This window comes from Sebastes fasciatus, chromosome 17, assembly GCF_043250625.1.
Source record: "Sebastes fasciatus isolate fSebFas1 chromosome 17, fSebFas1.pri, whole genome shotgun sequence".
In the NCBI taxonomy this organism is placed as follows: domain Eukaryota; kingdom Metazoa; phylum Chordata; class Actinopteri; order Perciformes; family Sebastidae; genus Sebastes; species Sebastes fasciatus.
In genome coordinates this window covers 26768002-26787926 of record NC_133811.1, presented here as the reverse complement: position 1 = coordinate 26787926, position 19925 = coordinate 26768002, and the positions used below count along the sequence as shown (strand labels likewise).

General features: G+C 38.3%; 1 protein-coding gene and 1 long non-coding RNA gene across 9 annotated transcripts; one reads left to right on the top strand and one right to left on the bottom strand.

The window, feature by feature from the left end:
* Positions 1 to 6193: 6193 nt before the first annotated feature.
* On the top strand, positions 6194 to 19105 carry LOC141754141 (uncharacterized). 8 transcript variants are annotated; one of them, XM_074613029.1, is made up of 26 exons: positions 6194 to 6314; positions 7426 to 7490; positions 7623 to 7688; positions 9478 to 9513; positions 9845 to 9913; positions 10447 to 10488; positions 11083 to 11142; positions 11343 to 11384; positions 12154 to 12183; positions 12313 to 12381; positions 13024 to 13083; positions 13455 to 13499; positions 13782 to 13805; positions 14305 to 14340; positions 15033 to 15164; positions 15442 to 15495; positions 15693 to 15719; positions 15975 to 16013; positions 16933 to 16974; positions 17057 to 17089; positions 17162 to 17221; positions 17304 to 17339; positions 17458 to 17493; positions 17642 to 17677; positions 18114 to 18158; positions 18733 to 19105. In XM_074613029.1, the coding sequence occupies exons 1-26, from the start codon at positions 6304 to 6306 to the stop codon at positions 18765 to 18767; spliced, it is 1230 nt and encodes a 409-aa protein (XP_074469130.1). In that variant the 5' UTR covers positions 6194 to 6303; the 3' UTR covers positions 18768 to 19105. The 8 variants fall into 8 exon arrangements, with proteins under 8 accessions (XP_074469130.1, XP_074469133.1, XP_074469131.1 ...); XM_074613030.1 differs by having other exon boundaries at positions 6196 to 6314; positions 11346 to 11384; positions 16930 to 16974; XM_074613028.1 differs by having other exon boundaries at positions 6199 to 6314; positions 16930 to 16974.
* On the bottom strand, positions 11006 to 13774 carry LOC141754179 (uncharacterized). The gene is made up of 2 exons (XR_012590572.1): positions 13106 to 13774; positions 11006 to 11136 (listed from the first exon to the last, which is right to left on the bottom strand). It is a non-coding gene; the product is annotated as an uncharacterized LOC141754179 (long non-coding RNA).
* Positions 19106 to 19925: the final 820 nt, after the last annotated feature.

The window sequence follows — 19925 nt, the reverse complement described above, 5'->3', positions numbered from 1 at the left end:
TATTGATCTGTGATCATACACTGATTACAGGTATTGATCCATGATCATACACTGATTATAGGTATTGATCTGTGATCATACACTGATTATATATATTGATCCGTGATCATACACTGATTATATATATTGATCCGTGATCATACACTGATTATAGGTATTGATCTGTGATCATACACTGATTACAGGTATTGATCCGTGATCATACCCTGATTATAGGTATTGATCCGTGATCATACACTGATATAGATGTTGATCCGTGATCATACACTGATTTTAGATATTGATCCGTGATCATACACTGATTATAGCCTAGTACCAGGTTCATGTGGTGGGGCACCAGTGTATAGAAAGCTTTCTAGCATGGAGGGCAGCCTGTATGTTACTGCATCACTTTACTATATTTCATCTACCAGAGGGGCGTCCAAGAGGGCACTAAAGCTGTGTTTCTGTTACCTAATAGTTTCAGCACTGTGGTTTGACCTTTGCTGGTAGGCGGGCCTATATATTGTGATCTTAGACTCTAACCAACAGTAATGTGTTTTAATAAAGTAGCTTACCTTTCCTGGAAACCACAGAGAGCTGGTCGGACCACATTCCTAAATGCTTTTGTTTTACATTCAGCTGTTGCTCGTCCAGATTTTTCTTCCTCAATAGAGTGTTTGTTAGGCTGGTTTCACACCCTGGGGTTAGGCTTTACAAGTTAACAATTTAACAAGTCCATCATGTTTAACATCACTGTGTACTGGTCCAAATTCAATTCAGCCACATTTTTTTAACAACTTAAAATAAAAAATACAGAAGGACTGTTCATTTTAATAATGAAAGGTGATTATAAACCATACCTTGGTTTCTTTTCTGGTGGTGGAGCTGGTAGTCCTTTAGGAGTGTGTCTGTGGGAGCAGCTGTTTCTAATTAAGTTCATTAAGACCGTGAGATGGCTGGTCAGCAGTCACTCCAAACTACTGCCTCAGGTCTCAGCTTTAACTAACTCTGATCCTGAACTCATCCTGAGACGAGGACCCTGTTAACTAACCCTGATCCCGAACTCTGAGTGGACTCATCCTGAGACCAGGACCCTGTTAACTAACCAAGATCCTGAACTCGGACTGATCAGAGATCAATCACTCTGAGGAGGTTGAACCTGAACAGAAACAGCCGTCATCACTGGAGCATTGAGACCACGATTCACCATGGCAACAGATAAATGAAAAGAAGAGGCATCTAGTGGACGTAGAGATATTGATGCATGTATACACTGACTGTGCACATTTATCTATAAAAAGAAGTCACAGCAGGAAAAGTGTCAATAATATAATAAAAATTAATTCAGTGTTGTCCATTAATTCATCTTTTACCAGAGTGACATTTCCTTAATAAAGTGATGAATCTGACTGTAGACTACATTATATAAAAAAATTTTATGTGGCGTCATTAAACATGATGCGGTGTCACATCATGTTTAATGACGCCGCATCGTGTTTTATGACTCCGTATCGTGTTTTATGACTCCGTATCGTGTTTTACGACCCTGCATCATGTTTAATGACACCACAGTGTGTTTTAGGACTCCGTATCGTGTTTTATGAATCCGTATCGTGTTTTATGACTCCGCATCATGTTTAACGACATCGCATCGTGTTTAATGACGCCGCATCGTGTTTTATGACGCCGCATCATGTTTAATGATGTCGCATCGTGTTTTATGACTCCGTATCGTGTTTTATGACGCCGCATCGTGTTTTATGACGCCGCATCGTGTTTTATGACGCCGCATCATGTTTAATGACGCCGCATCGTGTTTTATGACTCCGTATCGTGTTTTATGACGCCGCATCGTGTTTTATGACGCCGCATCATGTTTAATGACACCGCATCGTGTTAAACGACACTGCATCATGTTTAACGACACTGCATCATGTTTTATGACACCGCATCATATTTAATGACACTGCATCGTGTTTAATGACACCGCATAATGTTTTATGACACCGCATCGTATTTAACGACACCGCATCGTGTTTTATGACACCGTATCATGTTTTATGACACCGCATCGTGTTTAATGACACCGCATAATGTTTTATGACACCGCATCGTATTTAACGACACCGCATCGTGTTTTATGACACCGCATCGTATTTAACGACACCGCATCGTGTTTTATGACACCGTATCATGTTTTATGACACCGCATCGTGTTTGATGACACCGCATCGTGTTTAATGACACCGTATCATGTTTAACGACACTGCATCATGTTTTATGACACCGCATCATATTTAATGACACTGCATCATGTTTTATGACACCGCATCATATTTAACGACACCGCATCATGTTTGATGACACCGCATCGTGTTTAATGACACCACATCGTATTTAATGACACCACAGCATGTTTAACGACACCACAACATGTTTAGCTGTTGTTTAAATGATCTCCCCCACCTGTTGTTGAAGCCGTTATTGACGGTCAGGTGAAGGACTGTCAGGTCTGTGGATGTTGACTTAAGCAGGTCGGGTAGATCACCTGAAGCTGATTACAGGTGTGCTGGAGGGGGAGGAGTCAGGTTACCTGCAGGTCGCTGGTCTGGAAGACTGAGTCCTAATACGCAGCAGATGAAGTTTCTCTGAGACCATGAATGAAAACTGACCTCAGGTCAGCAGAGGTTAACTGAGTCACACACACACACACACACACACACACACACACACACACACACACACACACACACACACACACACACACACACACAGAGACTTTGTTCAGGTGTGTTCAGGTGTGTTTCACAGAGAAGCAGCTGATTGGTCGATATCTGTGAGAATAGATTTACCTGAGACACACCTGAGCAGAGCAGGAGGAAGATTTCCTTTTGATTACATATTAAACTACCAGCAGTATATAATAATAAATTATGTATTATTATATATTAAACTACCAGCAGTATATAATAATAAATTATGCATTATTATAGATTAAACGACCAGCAGTATATAATAATAAATTATGTATTATTATAGATTAAACTACCAGCAGTATATAATAATAAATTATGTATTATTATAGATTAAACTACCAGCAGTATATAATAATAAATGATATATTATTGTAGATTAAACTACCAGCAGTATATAATAATAAATGATGTATTATTGTAGATTAAACTACCAGCAGTATATAATAATAAATGATGTATTATTGTAGATTAAACTACCAGCAGTATATAATAATGAATGATGTATTATTGTAGATTAAACTACCAGCAGTATATAATAATAAATGATGATGTATTATTATAGATTAAACTACCAGCAGTATATAATAATAAATTATGTATTATTGTAGATTAAACTACCAGCAGTATATAATAATAAATTATGTATTATTGTAGATTAAACTACCAGCAGTATATAATAATGAATGATGTATTATTGTAGATTAAACTACCAGCAGTATATAATAATAAATGATGATGTATTATTATAGATTAAACTACCAGCAGTATATAATAATAAATTATGATGTATTATTGTAGATTAAACTACCAGCAGTATATAATAATAAATTATGATGTATTATTATAGATTCAACTACCAGCAGTATATAATAATAAATGATGTATTATTATAGATTCAACTACCAGCAGTATATAATAATAAATGATGTATTATTATAGATTAAACTACCAGCAGTATATAATAATAAATTATGTATTATTGTAGAGTAAACTACCAGCAGTATATAATAATAAATTATGTATTATTATAGATTAAACTACCAGCAGTATATAATAATAAATTATGATGTATTATTATAGATTAAACTACCAGCAGTATATAATAATAAATGATATATTATTGTAGATTAAACTACCAGCAGTATATAATAATAAATGATATATTATTATATATTAAACTACCAGCAGTATATAATAATAAATGATGATGTATTATTGTAGATTAAACTACCAGCAGTATATAAAGTCATTAAAAGTAGCTCTACCTTTAGTACAATATAACTTTATAATACATATTTTTCTGCAGAATGAGGACTTTCAGTATATTTTGATGCTGATACTTTCGTACTTTTACTTGAGTAACATTTAGATGTGTGAGGCGGTCCATCACTTGTGTGAATCTTATCTTTGAAACGATATCAGTCAGATGAGCCTCTTGTTAAAACTCATTGAGGTGTTTGTTGTCGTGGCAACACTTTTCTGTATCGGCCCTATTTATCAGATATAAGCAGCTTATAATGACGTACTAAATGGTATATAACAGTTGTTTATTAATAAGTATAACTCCAGGGGGAAGTACGAACACATAATCTTCAGGTTAGATGTCGGTGGAGGTTTTCCTCTGAGTCTCTGGAGTGTCTCTGGCTTCATGTTGCTCTGCTGTCCCACAGCTCTTGGTTACAGTTGGACATCAGGATCAAAGGTCCAGGTAGCTGCAGTCATTCAGAACCGAGCTGGGCCAGACTATACCTGTAAGTGCCCTTAATTCCTTCTCTGGACCTGATCCCAGAGACCAGCTCAGCTTCAGCTGGGTTCTGGTTTCAGGATGTCCTGCTGCAGATGGATGCAGACTCATGTTCTGCCCTGATTCCCACAGACAGCAGGAGGCTCACTTCAAAATGAAAGCACAGAAGGTCAGTGGGGTTTTTTGAACGGATGGTTTTCACTTTACACTCTGGTTCAGACTCTGCTGGTTCACATATTACGCTGGGTTTGGGTTAAGGAAAGACGGTGGTTTTGGTTGAATATTATTCAGTCAGCATCCTGGCTCAGCCTATTTAACCATAAAGACCTCCATCGTTTCCTGAATCTGAACCCGAACAAGCAGCTGAGGATCTAACACATTATATCATGAGAAACTAGGTTCCGGTTCTCAACCATCTGGATATCTGGAGTACCTCAACAGAGGTTCTCCGTGTCTTGTGAAGTGACGGGGCTCCGCAGCGAGAAACGTTATCGTCTCCGACCGCGGCCGGAGGGAGACACCGGCACCCGGTCGGGGACGATAACGTTTCTCTTCCTGCTTCAGCCACGGAAGCTGAAGCAGGAAAAGCCAACACTAGGATCAGCAGTGATTCATGGAGAGACCTTCGTCTGGTCAGCTAACATTACTGCCAAGCAGCTGAAATATAGAGTAATATTATGGTTTTAGCTGACGTGTGTCGCCTCACTGTTTTGAGCGATGCTCGTTCATGTCTATGTAGAGCGAGCAAGTGTGAGCCCGATGCTGACTTTCGTTGACTTAACGGCCACAGGTGTCGCTTTTAACAAGCATTTCTGAATCTTACAAACAGTCCCTTTAAACATTAAAATGTCAACGCAAACATGTAAACACAAACGTGTAAACATCAACATGTCTACACAAACACGTCAATGCAAACATTTGAACATCAACATGTCAACACAAACATGTCAACACAAACATGTCTACATAAACATATAAACATAAAAATTTAAATAAACATGCCAACATAAACACGTCAACGCAAACATGTAAACACAAACGTGTAAACATAAACATGTAAATGTAAACATGTCAACATCAACTTGTCAACATCAACATGTAAACGTAAACATGTCAGCACAATCATGTAAATATAAACATAGCAACGGTCTGTTATACAGAAATAACAGACCGAAGAACGCCGTAATTGACCAATCAGAATTGAGTATTATAAATAATTGTGAAAATGTTATTAAGACAAATCTAGGTAAATAAAGTGAAATTTTAGTTTTAGTGTTTTTCATAATGAGTTTGTTTTTATAGTAAAACCCTTTAAGTCATGAAAAATAAAAAGAACAACAGAAAAATATGATTTATATAAAAAACCTAGTGCTTAAATTGTATTTATTTATTTTTATTGATTGATTGATTGTTTTTTTGTAGTTTGGACCTGATCCTCCTGGATTAATTCAGAGACGTGATGAACGTGCTAATAAAACATGTGATCAGGTGACCTGTCCAGGTGAACCCTGCTCCTCCCCCAGTGCATGCTGGGATCCACTGCTCAGGATATCAGCTGCATGATGGACGCAAGAAACAACCTCACAATACAAGTCATACTTAGTAGTAGTTTTTCTCTTTTAGGGGTAGCAGTAGATTTAGTAGTAGTAGTAGTAGTAGTAGTAGTGGCAGTAGCTTTTCCAGTAGAGTTTGTAGTATTTCCAGTGGTAGTATGAGCAGCCCCTCCCCTCTCAGAGAGTATAAATATGAGTGTTTAAAGGAGGAGCTGCAGCTCTTTAGTTGCATCTCTTTACTTCAACAGAAACACTATCAGACAGCAGCATGCTGCCTCCGTGAGTACTACTATATACTACTACTTATACTACTACTAGTACTTCATACTACTGCTCTTACTGCTGCTGCATTACTACTACATTATACTGTGTTTTATATTCATGTTTATGTCTCCATGGCTGTGAAGCATTACTATCACAGACACTGTATTTAGTACTAAAGTACTACTGTACAGTAGTAAAACTACTACTGTAGTGATACTAAAGTACACTACTGTAGTAATACCACTACTGTAGTGATACTTAAGTACACTACGGTAGTAATACTACTACTGTAGTGATACTAAAGTACTCCTGTACTGATACTAAAGTACTGTGATACTGTGCACCACCGTAGTAATACTGAAGTACTGTGATACTCTGCACCACCGTAGTAATACTAAAGTACTGTGATATTCTGCACCAACGTAGTAATAGTAAAGTATTGTGATAATCTGCACCACCGTAGTAATACTACTACCGTAGTAATAGTAAAGTACTGTGATACTCTGCACTACTGTAGTAATACTAAAGTACTGTGATACTCTGCACTACTGTAGTAATACTAAAGTACTGTGATACTCCGCACTACTGTAGTAATACTAAAGTACTGTGATACTCCGCACTACTGTAGTAATACTAAAGTACTGTGATACTCTGCACTACTGTAGTAATACTAAAGTACTGTGATACTCTGCACTACTGTAGTAATACTAAAGTACTGTGATACTCTGCACCACCAACTATAAGTAATATTTATTATTGACTATCAGTGATTAGTAGTATTTTTGGTGTATAAGGGACTGACCGCCACTGGCAGTCAATATTGATCGATATTGATCAGTATTGATCATTATTGATCGGTATTGATCGGTATTGATCGGTATAGATCAGTATAGATAAGTATTGAGCAGTATTGATCAGTATTGATCATTATTGATCGGTATTGATCGGTATTGATCGGTATAGATCAGTATAGATAAGTATTGAGCAGTATTGATCAGTATTGATCGGTATAGATCGGTGTAGATCGGTATAGATCAGTGTTGATCAGTATAGATCAATATAGATCAGTATTGATCAGTATTGATCAGTATTATTATATTGGTAATCTGGTCTGCTCTGTCAACAGCAACCTGCTGATTGTGTCGATGGTCGTCTTTCTAGCAACAACTGTTTCTATGGCTCCTGTAGAGGGTAAAAGTACACATTTAATTTAATTTAATTTAATTTAATTTAATTTAATTTAATTTAATTTAATTTAATTTAATTTAATTTAATTTAATTTAATTTAATTTTTAATTTATTTAATTTAATTTAATTTTCCAGAGCAGGAGCAGGAGGAGGTGGAGGTGGAGGCCACGGAGGAGGGGGAGCTGTCCGAGGAGGAGGAAGGTAAGTGTATGAGTGTGTGTGTGTTTGTGTGTGTGTTTGTATGTGTGTGTCTGTGAGAAACCTGCTTTTATTTTGAAAAGACAGCTTCCTAACAGTTTATATAAACTGTTGAAGTATTTATGGAGTATAAATCTGTTTCTATTGTTGGCAAATCAAAGTGATTCTATGAAAACGTGTTTAAACATTGTATTAGTAGTACTAATACACCTCCCTACACTCGTACTGTGGTACTCTGCACTACCGTAGTAATACTACTATTAGTAGTACTAATAACTAACTTGGAGTTCTTCCGCTCGCTGCGCTGTCTGTCCGGAGCAAGCAAAGTCGGAAGCGAGGTGGGAAGCGGGTGTCGATGATGGACTAGGCTGTAATGAGCGTGGATAGGTGCTTACCTAGATTTTGCTAAGTGGTGCTAAAAAGAAGAGGCACTGGGACGTGGTGCATCCAGTTTGAGGATAATGGCGATGTAATCGTCCATTTCCTGCTGGCAGCGGGGAAATTGTGAACAGAGTACGTCTCTGAAGAGTGAGAAAGCATAAACGAACCATCCATCCATCCATCCATCCATCCATTATCTTCCTCTTATCCGGGTCGCGGGGGCAGCAGGCTTAGCAGGGTATTCCAGACGTCCCTCTCCTCAGCAACGTTTTCCAGCTCTTCCTGGGGGACCCCAAAGCGTTCCCAGACCAGACCAGATATATAATCTCTCCAGCGTGTTCTGGGTCTACCCCGGGGCTTCTTACCAGTTGGACGTGGCCGGAAAACCTCCAAAGGGAGGCGTCCAGGAGGATCCTGACCAAATGTTGAACCACCTCACCAGCCTTGGCCCATGGGGTCTGGCCGTGCACAGTCGGAAAGAGCTACATGGAGCCGCCACCCTGTGGGCCCACCACCCCCGGTGATAGGCATTGGGGTCAGGTGCAGTGTGAGCCGGGCGGCAGGCAAAGGCGGGGATCTAGACGTGCTGATCCCCGGCATCGCAGACTGGCTGTTGGTACGTGGAACGTCACAACTGAACCCTGTGAGACTAAGCTGGTGTCCTTCATGTCCTTCAAGGAATCTGTGGTGGAGGTGCAGGTGGTTGATGAAGGGAAGGATGATAAGGAGGGCAGGATCTGTGAAATTGCTGTCGATGATCTGTTTGCTTAGACTGGTGAGAACTAGAGAACGACGGGAGATGAAAGAATCAGGACTAGCTGTAGACAGGGTGGAGGTGATGGCCGCCCGCTGGTCTAGAATGGGTTGAGAGGGAAGACCGAGGTTAAGCATGGAAGGAACTTTACGCTGAAAGGAAAGTTCCTTCCACTGACTTCGTTTTTGGTCGTCGCCATCTTGCTTTTTAGGCCGTTGCCATCTTTGTTTTTGGTCGTTGCCATCTTGGTTTTTAGCAACCAGAAGTGACACGAGAGGTTGGAGCTAAGTACAACCGAACGCTGAATAAGACATTTTCAGGCGACCATAAATGTTATAATTAACTTTGATGAACTGAAAACACACTGTGAAAGGGTTAAAGTTGTAGGATGAAAATACGGACATCTCCCAGACCGGACCACGCCGTGGTAACGACCTGTCAATCACAAGGTAGCCTAAAGCATCCCCTGCTTTATGGTCTATTTGACTCTAAATGCTGATCATAAACAGTTAAATAATAAACAAAAGACACGTGAAGCTGTTCAGGGAGGAAAAAGAAAAATATTTAACGACAGAGTGGTGGATAAACGTTGTTGTATAAAATATTAAAACCATATTTAATTAGAGAAATAAATGTTGAATGTGTTTTCCTTTCCAGATGATGATGACTCCCAGAGTCAGGATAAGTTTGAGGGTGAGACGCTAAAACACACTGTGACCTTTAACCTTTAACTTCCTGCATAAACCTGCTTAAACACAAACAACATCTAACCTCTAAATAAAGCTCTGTGGCAGATCTAACAACTCACTCATTTGACTTCAGGACGAGAAATCTGAATATATTTAAAGACATAAATGTTATTTTATCTTCATGTCAGAGTGAATAGATATTAGGATTAGTAGTGAATGAGTCTTTGTTAAGGACACTGATCCTTCTGGTTTTTAATAAACTCTGTTCCTTCATCTGATGGAAACACAAGTTTGATTCATGGCGAACATCTGATACTCCCCCGCTCCTCTTACAGGACTTATTGGCATGCAGCAGACCACCATGGCGGTGGCGGCGGCAGTGGCGGTGGCATCCGGAGGTTCAGGTGAGTTTACCCTGATCAGGCTTCTCCCTCCTGAACAGGTGGTTTGTTCCTGTTTGGTGTCAGGTTTAATCCAGATTAACAGGGTTGTATTCAGACCAGGATGAACCTGATCGGGTCTGATCCACATCCTGCAGCTCTCAGGTTACTGCAGGAGGTCACGTTAGGCCACAGCGCCATCTGCTGAGGGTGATCAGTGAACAGCACTGCAGCTCAGAATATATAATAATATGATATTTAATAATATAATATATTATATTATAATATATAATAATATACTGAAATATATTACAATATCATATATTATAATATAATAATATAATATATAATAATTTAGCAACTTAAACTGGAGTCACACTCCTTGTGTTCACATTCACATCCTGATAAACCAGCAATATAGTTTATGTCTAATAATTTAACAGCTACAACTTTTCATCCACTTGAACCGTTATTATGGATCAATAATTATCAATAATCATCAGATATCAGAGATCAGATATGTTGGATCAGATCACTCAGGTTTGTTCTCTCTGCAGGTGTTGGAGCAGCTGTTTCATCCAACATTCACCATCTGAGCGGTGAGTTATAATATATATATATATGTATATATATATATAATAAATATATAATATATAAATAAACACAGTGAGTTATTTCAGTTCATATCTGACATTACATTATAATATATATAATAAATATATAATATATAAATAAACACGGTGAATTATTTCAGTTCATATCTGACAGGACGTTACATTATAATATATATATTAAATATATAATATATAGATAAACAGTGAGTTATTTCAGTTCATATCTGACAGGACATTACATTATAATATATATAATAAATATATAATATATAAATAAACACAGTGAATCTTGTTGTTCCTCTCATGTTGATGTTCGGAGGTTACTGTAGGACGTTTCACATGATAATTAACAACAGATTTCATATGTTGAAAATCAGTAACATCCAGAAGAATATCATATTTTAACTTTATTAATTTTTCTTTTGATGTTTGTTTCAGACTTTTTGATAGGACTTTCTTTCTGAGTTTAAATTATTTTTGTTAAAAGGATCAAACATTAACAGAAGTACTATTTTCATTTTTTTGATATGTATATTTGAATAAACATTTACAGGTATTTGGTTTTGTGTTGCCTTTCAGCTTCCAGCAGTCAGTCAGCAGGGGGAAGACCGAATGGAGGAACAGCAGGAAGTTCTTCAGGTAAACAAGAAGAAGAAGAAGGTTTATCAGACTAGAACAGATCAATATATCAATATATCCATCAGTTCAGTTAGAGATGAAGCCGAATTATGAACGTCAGCGTCACAAACATCTATTATTAACGATATAATAAACACTTTAATTTGAAATCAGTCGTCTTCCTGTTGATTCTCATTAAATTAAATGTGTTTGTTTTTCAGCAGCTGGAGGTCAGAGCAGCTCAGCAGCTTCTCAACCTACAGGTAATCCATCAATCAATCAATCAATCAATCAATCAATCAATCAATCAATCAATCAATCAATCAATCAATCAATCAATCAATCAATCAATCAATCAATCAATCAATCAATCAATAAGTTCAAATAACTCCATAACCTACAGGTAATCAATCAATCATTCAATCAATCAATCAATCAATCAATCAATCAATCAATCAATCAATCAATCAATCAATCAATCAATCAATCAATCAACATGTTCCAATAACTCCATAACCCACAGGTAAGCAATCAATCAATCAATCAATCAATATGTTCCTATAACTCCATTACCTACAGGTAATCTATAAATCAATCAATCAATCAATCAATCAATCAATCAATCAATCAATCAATCAATCAATCAATCAATTAATCGATCAATCAATCAATCAATCAATCAATATGTTTCAAAAACTCCATAACCTACAGGTAATCAATCAATCAATCAATCAATCAATCAGTGGGGACACACTCGTGTGATTGGCTACAGATACTTCGTTGATATGAATGTGTTAGTGGATCAGGAGACGTCTGATTACTACTACAAATACTTTTAAATACATATATTTATGGATTTCTAATACATTTATTTAACAGAAGTCTTATCTGTGTGTTTAACAGAAATAAATTACTGAATGCTATTTTTTAATAAGTGTTTTTTTTTTTTTTACATTTCTACACAACGATAAGTGTTTTTGTGGAGAGAGTCATTCATATAGAAACAGGACGAGTCTGTGTTTGTGTCTGCAGGTCCTGACGGAGTCCACTCTGAGTCCAACGGTAAATATACAATCACTGATCAATACATGCTGATCAATAACTTACTGATACACTGAACACACTCTAAAATAAAAGGGCTGAAGAAGAACTCTGATAATCAATAGAGTTGATTATTGATTCATGTTTCAGGTAACGGACAAAAGCTGCTGAACGGAGGGGGAGAAGGGGGAGGAAGGGGAGGAGCCGACAGTCAAACAGGTGAGCTGAAGGGGGCGGGGCTACAGGGTACAGGTTATATATACTGTATGTACAGGTACATATATATATATAAACTGTATACAGTATATATACTTGTATTTACCTGTCTATCTCCCATTTCTCTGTTTACCTGTCTGTGGCCTGTCTCTCTGTTTACCTGTCTGTCTCCTGTCTCTCTGTTTACCTGTCTGTCTCCCGTCTCTCTGTTTACCTGTCTGTCTCCCATCTCCCTGTTTACCTGTTCTGTGTCCTGTCTCCCTGTTTACCTGTCTGTCTCCTGTCTCTCTGTTTACCTCTCTGTCTCCTGTCTCTCTGTTTACCTGTCTGTCTCGCTGTTTACCTGTCTGTCTCCTGTCTCTTTGTTTACCTGTCTGTGGCCTGTCTCTCTGTTTACCTGTCTGTCTCCTGTCTCTCTGTTTACCTGTCTGTCTCCCGTCTCTCTGTTTACCTGTCTGTCTCCCATCTCCCTGTTTACCTGTTCTGTGTCCTGTCTCCCTGTTTACCTGTCTGTCTCCTGTCTCTCTGTTTACCTCTCTGTCTCCTGTCTCTCTGTTTACCTGTCTGTCTCCCTGTTTACCTGTCTGTCTCCTGTCTCTTTGTTTACCTGTCTGTCTCCTGTCTCCCTGTTTACCTGTCTCTCAGGTGTATTGGGTTCATTTGGGGGAGGAGTTTCTCAATTGGATTATACAGGTGAGTGTCCAGGTGAGGTCTGTCTTACACTTACACAGCTGCAGGTAACTGAATGTTACTTGTCTGTCTCTGTCCATGTCTTCATTTCTTCTTCTGTCTCTGTCCATGTCTTCATTTCTTCTTCTGTCTCTGTTTATGTCTTCATTTCGTCTTCTGTCTCTGTCCTTGTCTTCATTTCTTCTTCTATCTCTGTTTATGTCTTCATTTCTTCTTCTGTCTCTGTCCTTGTCTTCATTTCCTCTTCTCTTTCTGTCCATGCCTTCATTTCTTCTTCTGTCTCTGTTTATGTCTTCATTTCTTCTTCTGTCTCTGTTTATGTCTTCATTTCTTCTTCTGTCTCTGTCCATGTCTTCATTTATTCTTCTGTGTCCTCTGTCCTCCAGGAGCCATCGACCCGTCCAGTCACGACTTCCTGCTCGGCCTGATGGGTAAGTTTCTCTGATGACTGCGTTTACTTTTTCTACCTGAGTCAGGTGAGGCTGAGGACGCTCCAGTGTCTCCTTTCCTGCCTATTTCAGTGTAGGAAGGAAATGACAGTTGACACCTGGATGCTTACCTGGACATCCAGGAGGAATATTTGTTGTTGTTTGTTGTTCATGAGGTGCAGGTAGACGAGTCAGGTTAATACCAGGTGTGTCACCTTGAAGCAGACAGGAAGTAGCGTCCTACCTGAGCTGTAGTTTAATGCTCGTTGTGTTTGCTGTTTTCAGGTGGAGGTGATCCGTTCAAACCAGGTGTTCACATCAACATCACATCTCTGATCTCAGATCTGTTTCTGTCACTAAATCTGCAGGTTAAACAATTAACTTCATACAGATGTGTGACGACTGGACAGGTATGGGTTCATCTTAACGATGATTGACAGCTCTGGTCTGATATCACCTGACAGGATCAACACCAGGTGTCTGGGGATCAAAGGTCGTAGCTTCTGGTGTTTACACACAATATACAACAAAACAGTACAGGTGTGATCAGTACAGGTGTGATCAGTGCAGGTGTGATCAGTACAGGTGTGGTCAGTACAGGTGCGGTCAGTACAGGTGCGGTCAGTACAGGTGTGATCAATACAGGTGTGGTCAGTACAGGTGTGATCAATACAGGTGTGATCAGTACAGGTGTGATCAGTACAGGTGTGGTCAGGTGTGAACTTGAAGTGACAAACAGGAAACAGATCTGTAAGGAACCTTCACAGGTGATAAAACAGGAAGTTAATTTTCTTTTTGTTTGTGACAGATCACATGACCCCGCCCCCTCAGCTGGACTCCGCAGGTGTGTTGTTTTTTTCTTCTTCTATGTTTTTTTTCTGGGTTTTTTAGTTAAAAATGGGACATTTTGCTAAACAACATCTGAATTATCTTCGTTATTGATTAGCTGTATCACTGATCAGCTGTGATGAGCCGTGTTATTTGTCACAGTTGATATTGATCAGTCTGGTTGTTGTTTGTGTTTCAGTGATCAGTTCAGGTGTGTCATGTGACACACCCACAGGTGTCATGTGACCCCTCCACGGGTCAATAAAGAACATAGGATGGTATCACTAACAGTCAAAGAGCCCCTAGGGAAGCTTTCAACCAGTCTTACCTTTATATATATATATATTTTTATATATTTATATTTTTATATTTTTATATTTTTATATTTTTACTTGATGAAATGAGGCTTTGTCTGTGGTGGTCACGTGATTTTTGCTGAGGTGAAACGCTGAATGGAAACATCTTGCTGTGATATTTCTGCTTAGAAAGGTGGTAACATCTCTACCAGCTGGTCATCAGCTGGTCGATTTACATAATTAGGTACTAAAATATTGAATTGAATTTAATTAGATGTTCCTCTGTGCAGCAGTTTGACTTCTGTGGGTCTGAAGTGATGTCACTTTAAGGATGAATCTAATTGGTGATGGTAGTAATATTCAAACAGATGAATGAGTCAGATAAAACTCTCCTCTCTCTTCTGTGTTGAAGGTCCTGCTCATCACTCTGACATCAGTATCGACCAATCAGGACCAGGACACACCTCTCTGATCTCAGGGCCTGACCAATCCCAGTCCAGCTCTCTCTCTGTCTCAGGCCACTCCCATTCTGCAGCCCAGGGAGGTTGGTTTAAAAATACTTTTACTCTGAAAATCCAGGAAAACTTTTACTCTGAAAACACACAAAGACTTTTACCCTGAAAATACAGGTTTACTCTGAAAATCCAAGAACACATTTACTCTGAAATCACAAATAGACTTTTACTCTGAAAATACAGGAAGACTTTTACTCTGATAATACAAACTTTTTCTCTGAAAATACAGTTACACTGTTACTCTGAAGTTCTCCTGCTACTTGTATTTAAAGAAAGTTAAGTACTATTTATGTTTTTCTTCATCAGATGCAGCAGCTTCAACATCTTCATTACAAAGTGAAGCTCACAGAGTACAGACAGGTGAACAAGCACATCTGTACACACCTGTTTATATTGATGAATTACTGGTGACTGCTCTATATTTTATATTGATGAATTATTGGTGACTGCTCTATATTTTATATTGATGAATTATTGGTGACTGCTCTATATTTTATATTGATGAATTATTGGTGACTGTTCTATATTTCATATTGAGGACATATTTGTCGTCACAGATGGAGCCGACTCTCCCGACACTAACGGTAAGAGTGGGATTATTTGTCTGCCTGTTTTTTCAAACTATTGGTAAATATCTGTGGTAGTTTTCATGAATTACAATTATTGATCTTATTGATCCGATTACTGATCTCTTGAGGGTGCCTTTGGTTATATTTCCAGTTTTATATGTTACAGGTTCTTGTTTTGACCAAAGGACCAATAAAGTTGATTCCAAACTGTTTGAATAATGAGTCAGAACTGTCGAAGGCTGTGATTGGCTGACGGTTTGTGTTTTTCAGGAAACGGTCGTCAGACTCTGCTGACGGACACAAATGCAGGTAAACGTTCATATTCATGACTTTTATTGATTTCAATCAATCTGAATGATTGAGTCCCACAAATCCAGATATATTTTGTGATCAATCAGTCTGAAGTCTGCATTATTGATATGTTTGGGCAAATCTTCAAACCTTTAGGCAAATCAGACACTGCTTACATTTAACCCCTTCACACTCCGACGGCCCGCCGGTCGGCCCGGCTGCTGTTCTGTCCTTCAGAGATTGGAAAAGGACCGGGTTTTAAGATACTGGTGTCATGTGAACTAGAAAACTTCATGGAATCCATCGTCATGCTAGCATGTCGGGGAAGAAATCGAAGCAAGGGATAAATTCCATCGCCCTGTCGGGGTTTATTTCACAACAATGACCTGCTAGCTGTACATTATCCTGTTTATTACACAACTACTTACTAAAGAAATCAATAATTTGACACAAAAACGGTCCACCAGAGTCCGACATCAGAGCTGCGCCCATAGCAACGGTCTGTTATACATAGTAACGGTCTGTTATACATAGCAACGGTCTGTTGTACATAGTAACGGTCTGTTATCCATAGAAACAGTCTGTTTTACATATACATCATTTTTATCAATTCTCGAGTGGTAAAAATGGTTTAATTTAGCACCAAATCTGTGTAACAAATGGTATCAACCCCAACATTGCTGCAACAACTTATGAGACATAAGAGAGCCTGGGGATGACTATCAGATACTTCTATCATCATGTTCTAAACCTTTAAACACTTTCACGATTTATTTTAATTCGTTAATAATGAAGTGAGTGCTGGCTGATCACATGTCTACCTGTTCAGGTGTGACAGGTGACCATCACTTCAACAACTGTCTAACGAGGTTATTAATGAATCAATGAAAGACTTGATTAGTGATGATGTAATCAGATGTTATGATGATGTCAGCAGGTGGGGCGGAGTCAGTGAGCGGTCTTCACATTGACCTCACAGGTGAGAGAGAGGGTCGGAAGGACTGATCAATAAATCAATACAGTGCTGAACATAAACTTAACTGTGTCCTGATTGGTTCCAGCTTCAGGTCTCGGACTCACCCATGATGTCACAGGTAAGACTTGTTGCTATGACAACCACATCTGTCTGTCATCCTGTTGTTGTTTATTTATTATTTCTGTTTCAGGTGGGTACTCCCACACAGACCTGGTTACCATGGCAACAGACTCCACAGGCACAGACACAGGTAAGCCCCGCCCTCCGACATGGCTGACAGACAGGTCAGAGGTCAAAGGTCAAATCTGTTGTTAAACTCTGTGTGTTTTTAGTTCCAGCAGATCCAACAGGGACGCCACTCGACTCCAGTAAGTCACATTTATTTACACCGACGAAGAAGAAGAGTTCTTCTTCTACAGTAGAAACGTGTATTAATGTGTGTGTGTGTGTGTGTGTGTGTGTGTGTGTGTGTGTGTGTGTGCGTAGCTCCAGCAGATCCAACAGGGACGCCACTCGACTCCAGTAAGTTACATTTCTTTACCCTGAAGAAGAAGAAGAAGAAGAAGAAGAAGAAGAAGAAGTTATTCTACAGTAGAAATATGTATTAATGTGTTTGTGTGTGTTTGTGTGTGTTTGTGTGTGTGTGTGTGTGTGTGTGTGTGTGTTTCAGGTCATCCAGCTGTGACAGATCACACACAGATGGCTGGTAAGTTTTACAAATGTTCAACAGTTTCACACCAGTCCAGAACCAGTCCAGAACCAGTCCAGAACCAGTAGAGAGCCAGTGCAGAACCAGTCCAGAATCAGTCCAGAACCAGTCCAGAACCAGTCCAGAACCAGTCCAGAACCATTCTAGAATCAGTGCAGAACCAGTCCAGAACCAGTCCAGAACCATTCCAGAATCAGTCCAGAACCAGTCCAGAACCAGTCCAGAATCAGTCCAGAACCAGTCCAGAACCAGTAGATAAAAACAGTCAAACCAGTTTAAAAAATCTGAGATTCTGTGTTCAATGTTGTTATTAACTATTCATGTTGAAGGTTGGTATTAACTAGTCTTGTTAAATGTTAGTATTAACTAGTTCTAAGCTCAGATGCTGAAGCCTTGTTCTTTCTCTTTTCCTGGTTCTGCTTGCTCTCTGCAGGTTCCGTCACTGAACAGTACAACCCATCTGGTCAGGGTCCTGAAGGTTGGTACAAACGTCTAAACGATGTCCTCAGTCTGCTTCGTCGTCTTTATTTTGATATGTGGAGGAACCTGCTGCCTGATGGTTCCTCTTGCATTTGTTGTTCTGATAACACCAGAATCACTTTAACGTCGAGATCAGTCTGCACTGTGATAGACGGAAGGAGAACCTTTAGTTTATTTAGATCTATCTTTCCAGAACACTTGTTTCTTCTTAAAGTGTTTGCAACAACCTGTTTACTTGTTTATTTTTTAGATCGGGTTTTGTTTTTTTACTGATGCCTCTTGTTGTTTGCTGCTGTCATCCTGTAAATGTACGGATAAAGGACCAATAAAGGATTATCTTATCTTATCTTATAATCAGTCCACTGTGAGAAGAGACGACGATGATGGTTAGACAGAGGGAGAACTGCACTCTTCTTCGTTGGTAGCATACAACAGATACATAAAACAGAAGTTGGAGCCAGAACGTTTTAGACTGAATCCATCGATTGATTATGAAAAAAGACTTTGCTGTTCTGTTTCAAAACTTAAAACCATAAAAGTGTAAAGAGTTACATTTTCACTTTCTGTTTCAGGTGCAGAAAATGTGGAACTGGAGGATACCTGCTGACTTCCACATTAAGCCGCGAGTTCGATTCCTGCGTTACCGATTCCAGTGTACCGATCAATCAGCATGGCCCAGGAAATCAGACCCTTCCCACTAGCTGTAGGCCCCGCCCACTGAGCGTCAGTGACTCGTTGGTGTTTTTTTAAATATTTAAAACGTGGAATTTGTTTATAGACGTTTATTTTGTTTTAGGGAGAAATAAATAAAAATAAAGATTCAGCTGAATGTCCAAAAACATTTGGTGATTCTATTTTTACTTGATGACATCATACAGGATGTGACATCATCTTGAACTTTTACAATAAATGTTTTTGTCTATTTTGAACATCAAACCGAGAATTTGTCTTTTGTCCAAACTGATCAGTTTCTGTATCAATATATTGATTAATCTGACGTCATTTATGGAGTGAAACTGATCTCAGAATGGTCACAATTGTGTATTAGTACATGATCTACAAATTAAACATGAGATTAACATGTTCAGGCTGTGATGGCGTGTTATGGCAAGTGAGAGGAGCTGACTGTATTATAGTAAGTAAGTAAAGTTAGTAAAACTTTATTCATATAGCACTTCTTAAAACAAACTGTAACAAAGTACTTCACACACACATAAAACATCCAACAATGACAGAAACCAATGAATAAATACACCACGAAACACAAAACAATGAGAGGCAAACAAAAACATATATACTATATTATGTTAGGGTACATTGTAATGGTATATTATAGTATAGTATATTATAGTATATTATATTAGGGTATATTGTAATGGTATATTATATTATAGTATGTTAGGTTACATTGTAATGGTATATTATAGTATAGTATATTATAGTATAGTATGTTAGGGTACATTGTAATGGTATATTATAGTATATTATGTTAGGGTATATTATAATGGTATATTATAGTATAGTATGTTAGGGTACATTGTAATGGTATATTATAGTATATTATGTTAGGGTACATTATAATGGTATATTATAGTATATTATATTAGGGTATATTGTAATGGTATATTATAGTCTATTATGGTATATTGTAATGGTATATTGTAGTATATCAGGGTACATTGTAATGGTATATTATAGTATATTATGTTAGGGTATATTATAATGGTATATTATAGTATAGTATATTATAGTATAGTATGTTAGG

Bases quoted from the DNA above. Each gene is read 5' to 3' on its own strand.
- LOC141754141 (XM_074613028.1), top strand. The intron at 12,184-12,312 runs GTAAATATACAA...TTCATGTTTCAG, and splicing joins AGTCCACTCTGAGTCCAACG to GTAACGGACAAAAGCTGCTG. The intron at 15,496-15,692 runs GTGAACAAGCAC...TTGTCGTCACAG, and splicing joins AGCTCACAGAGTACAGACAG to ATGGAGCCGACTCTCCCGAC.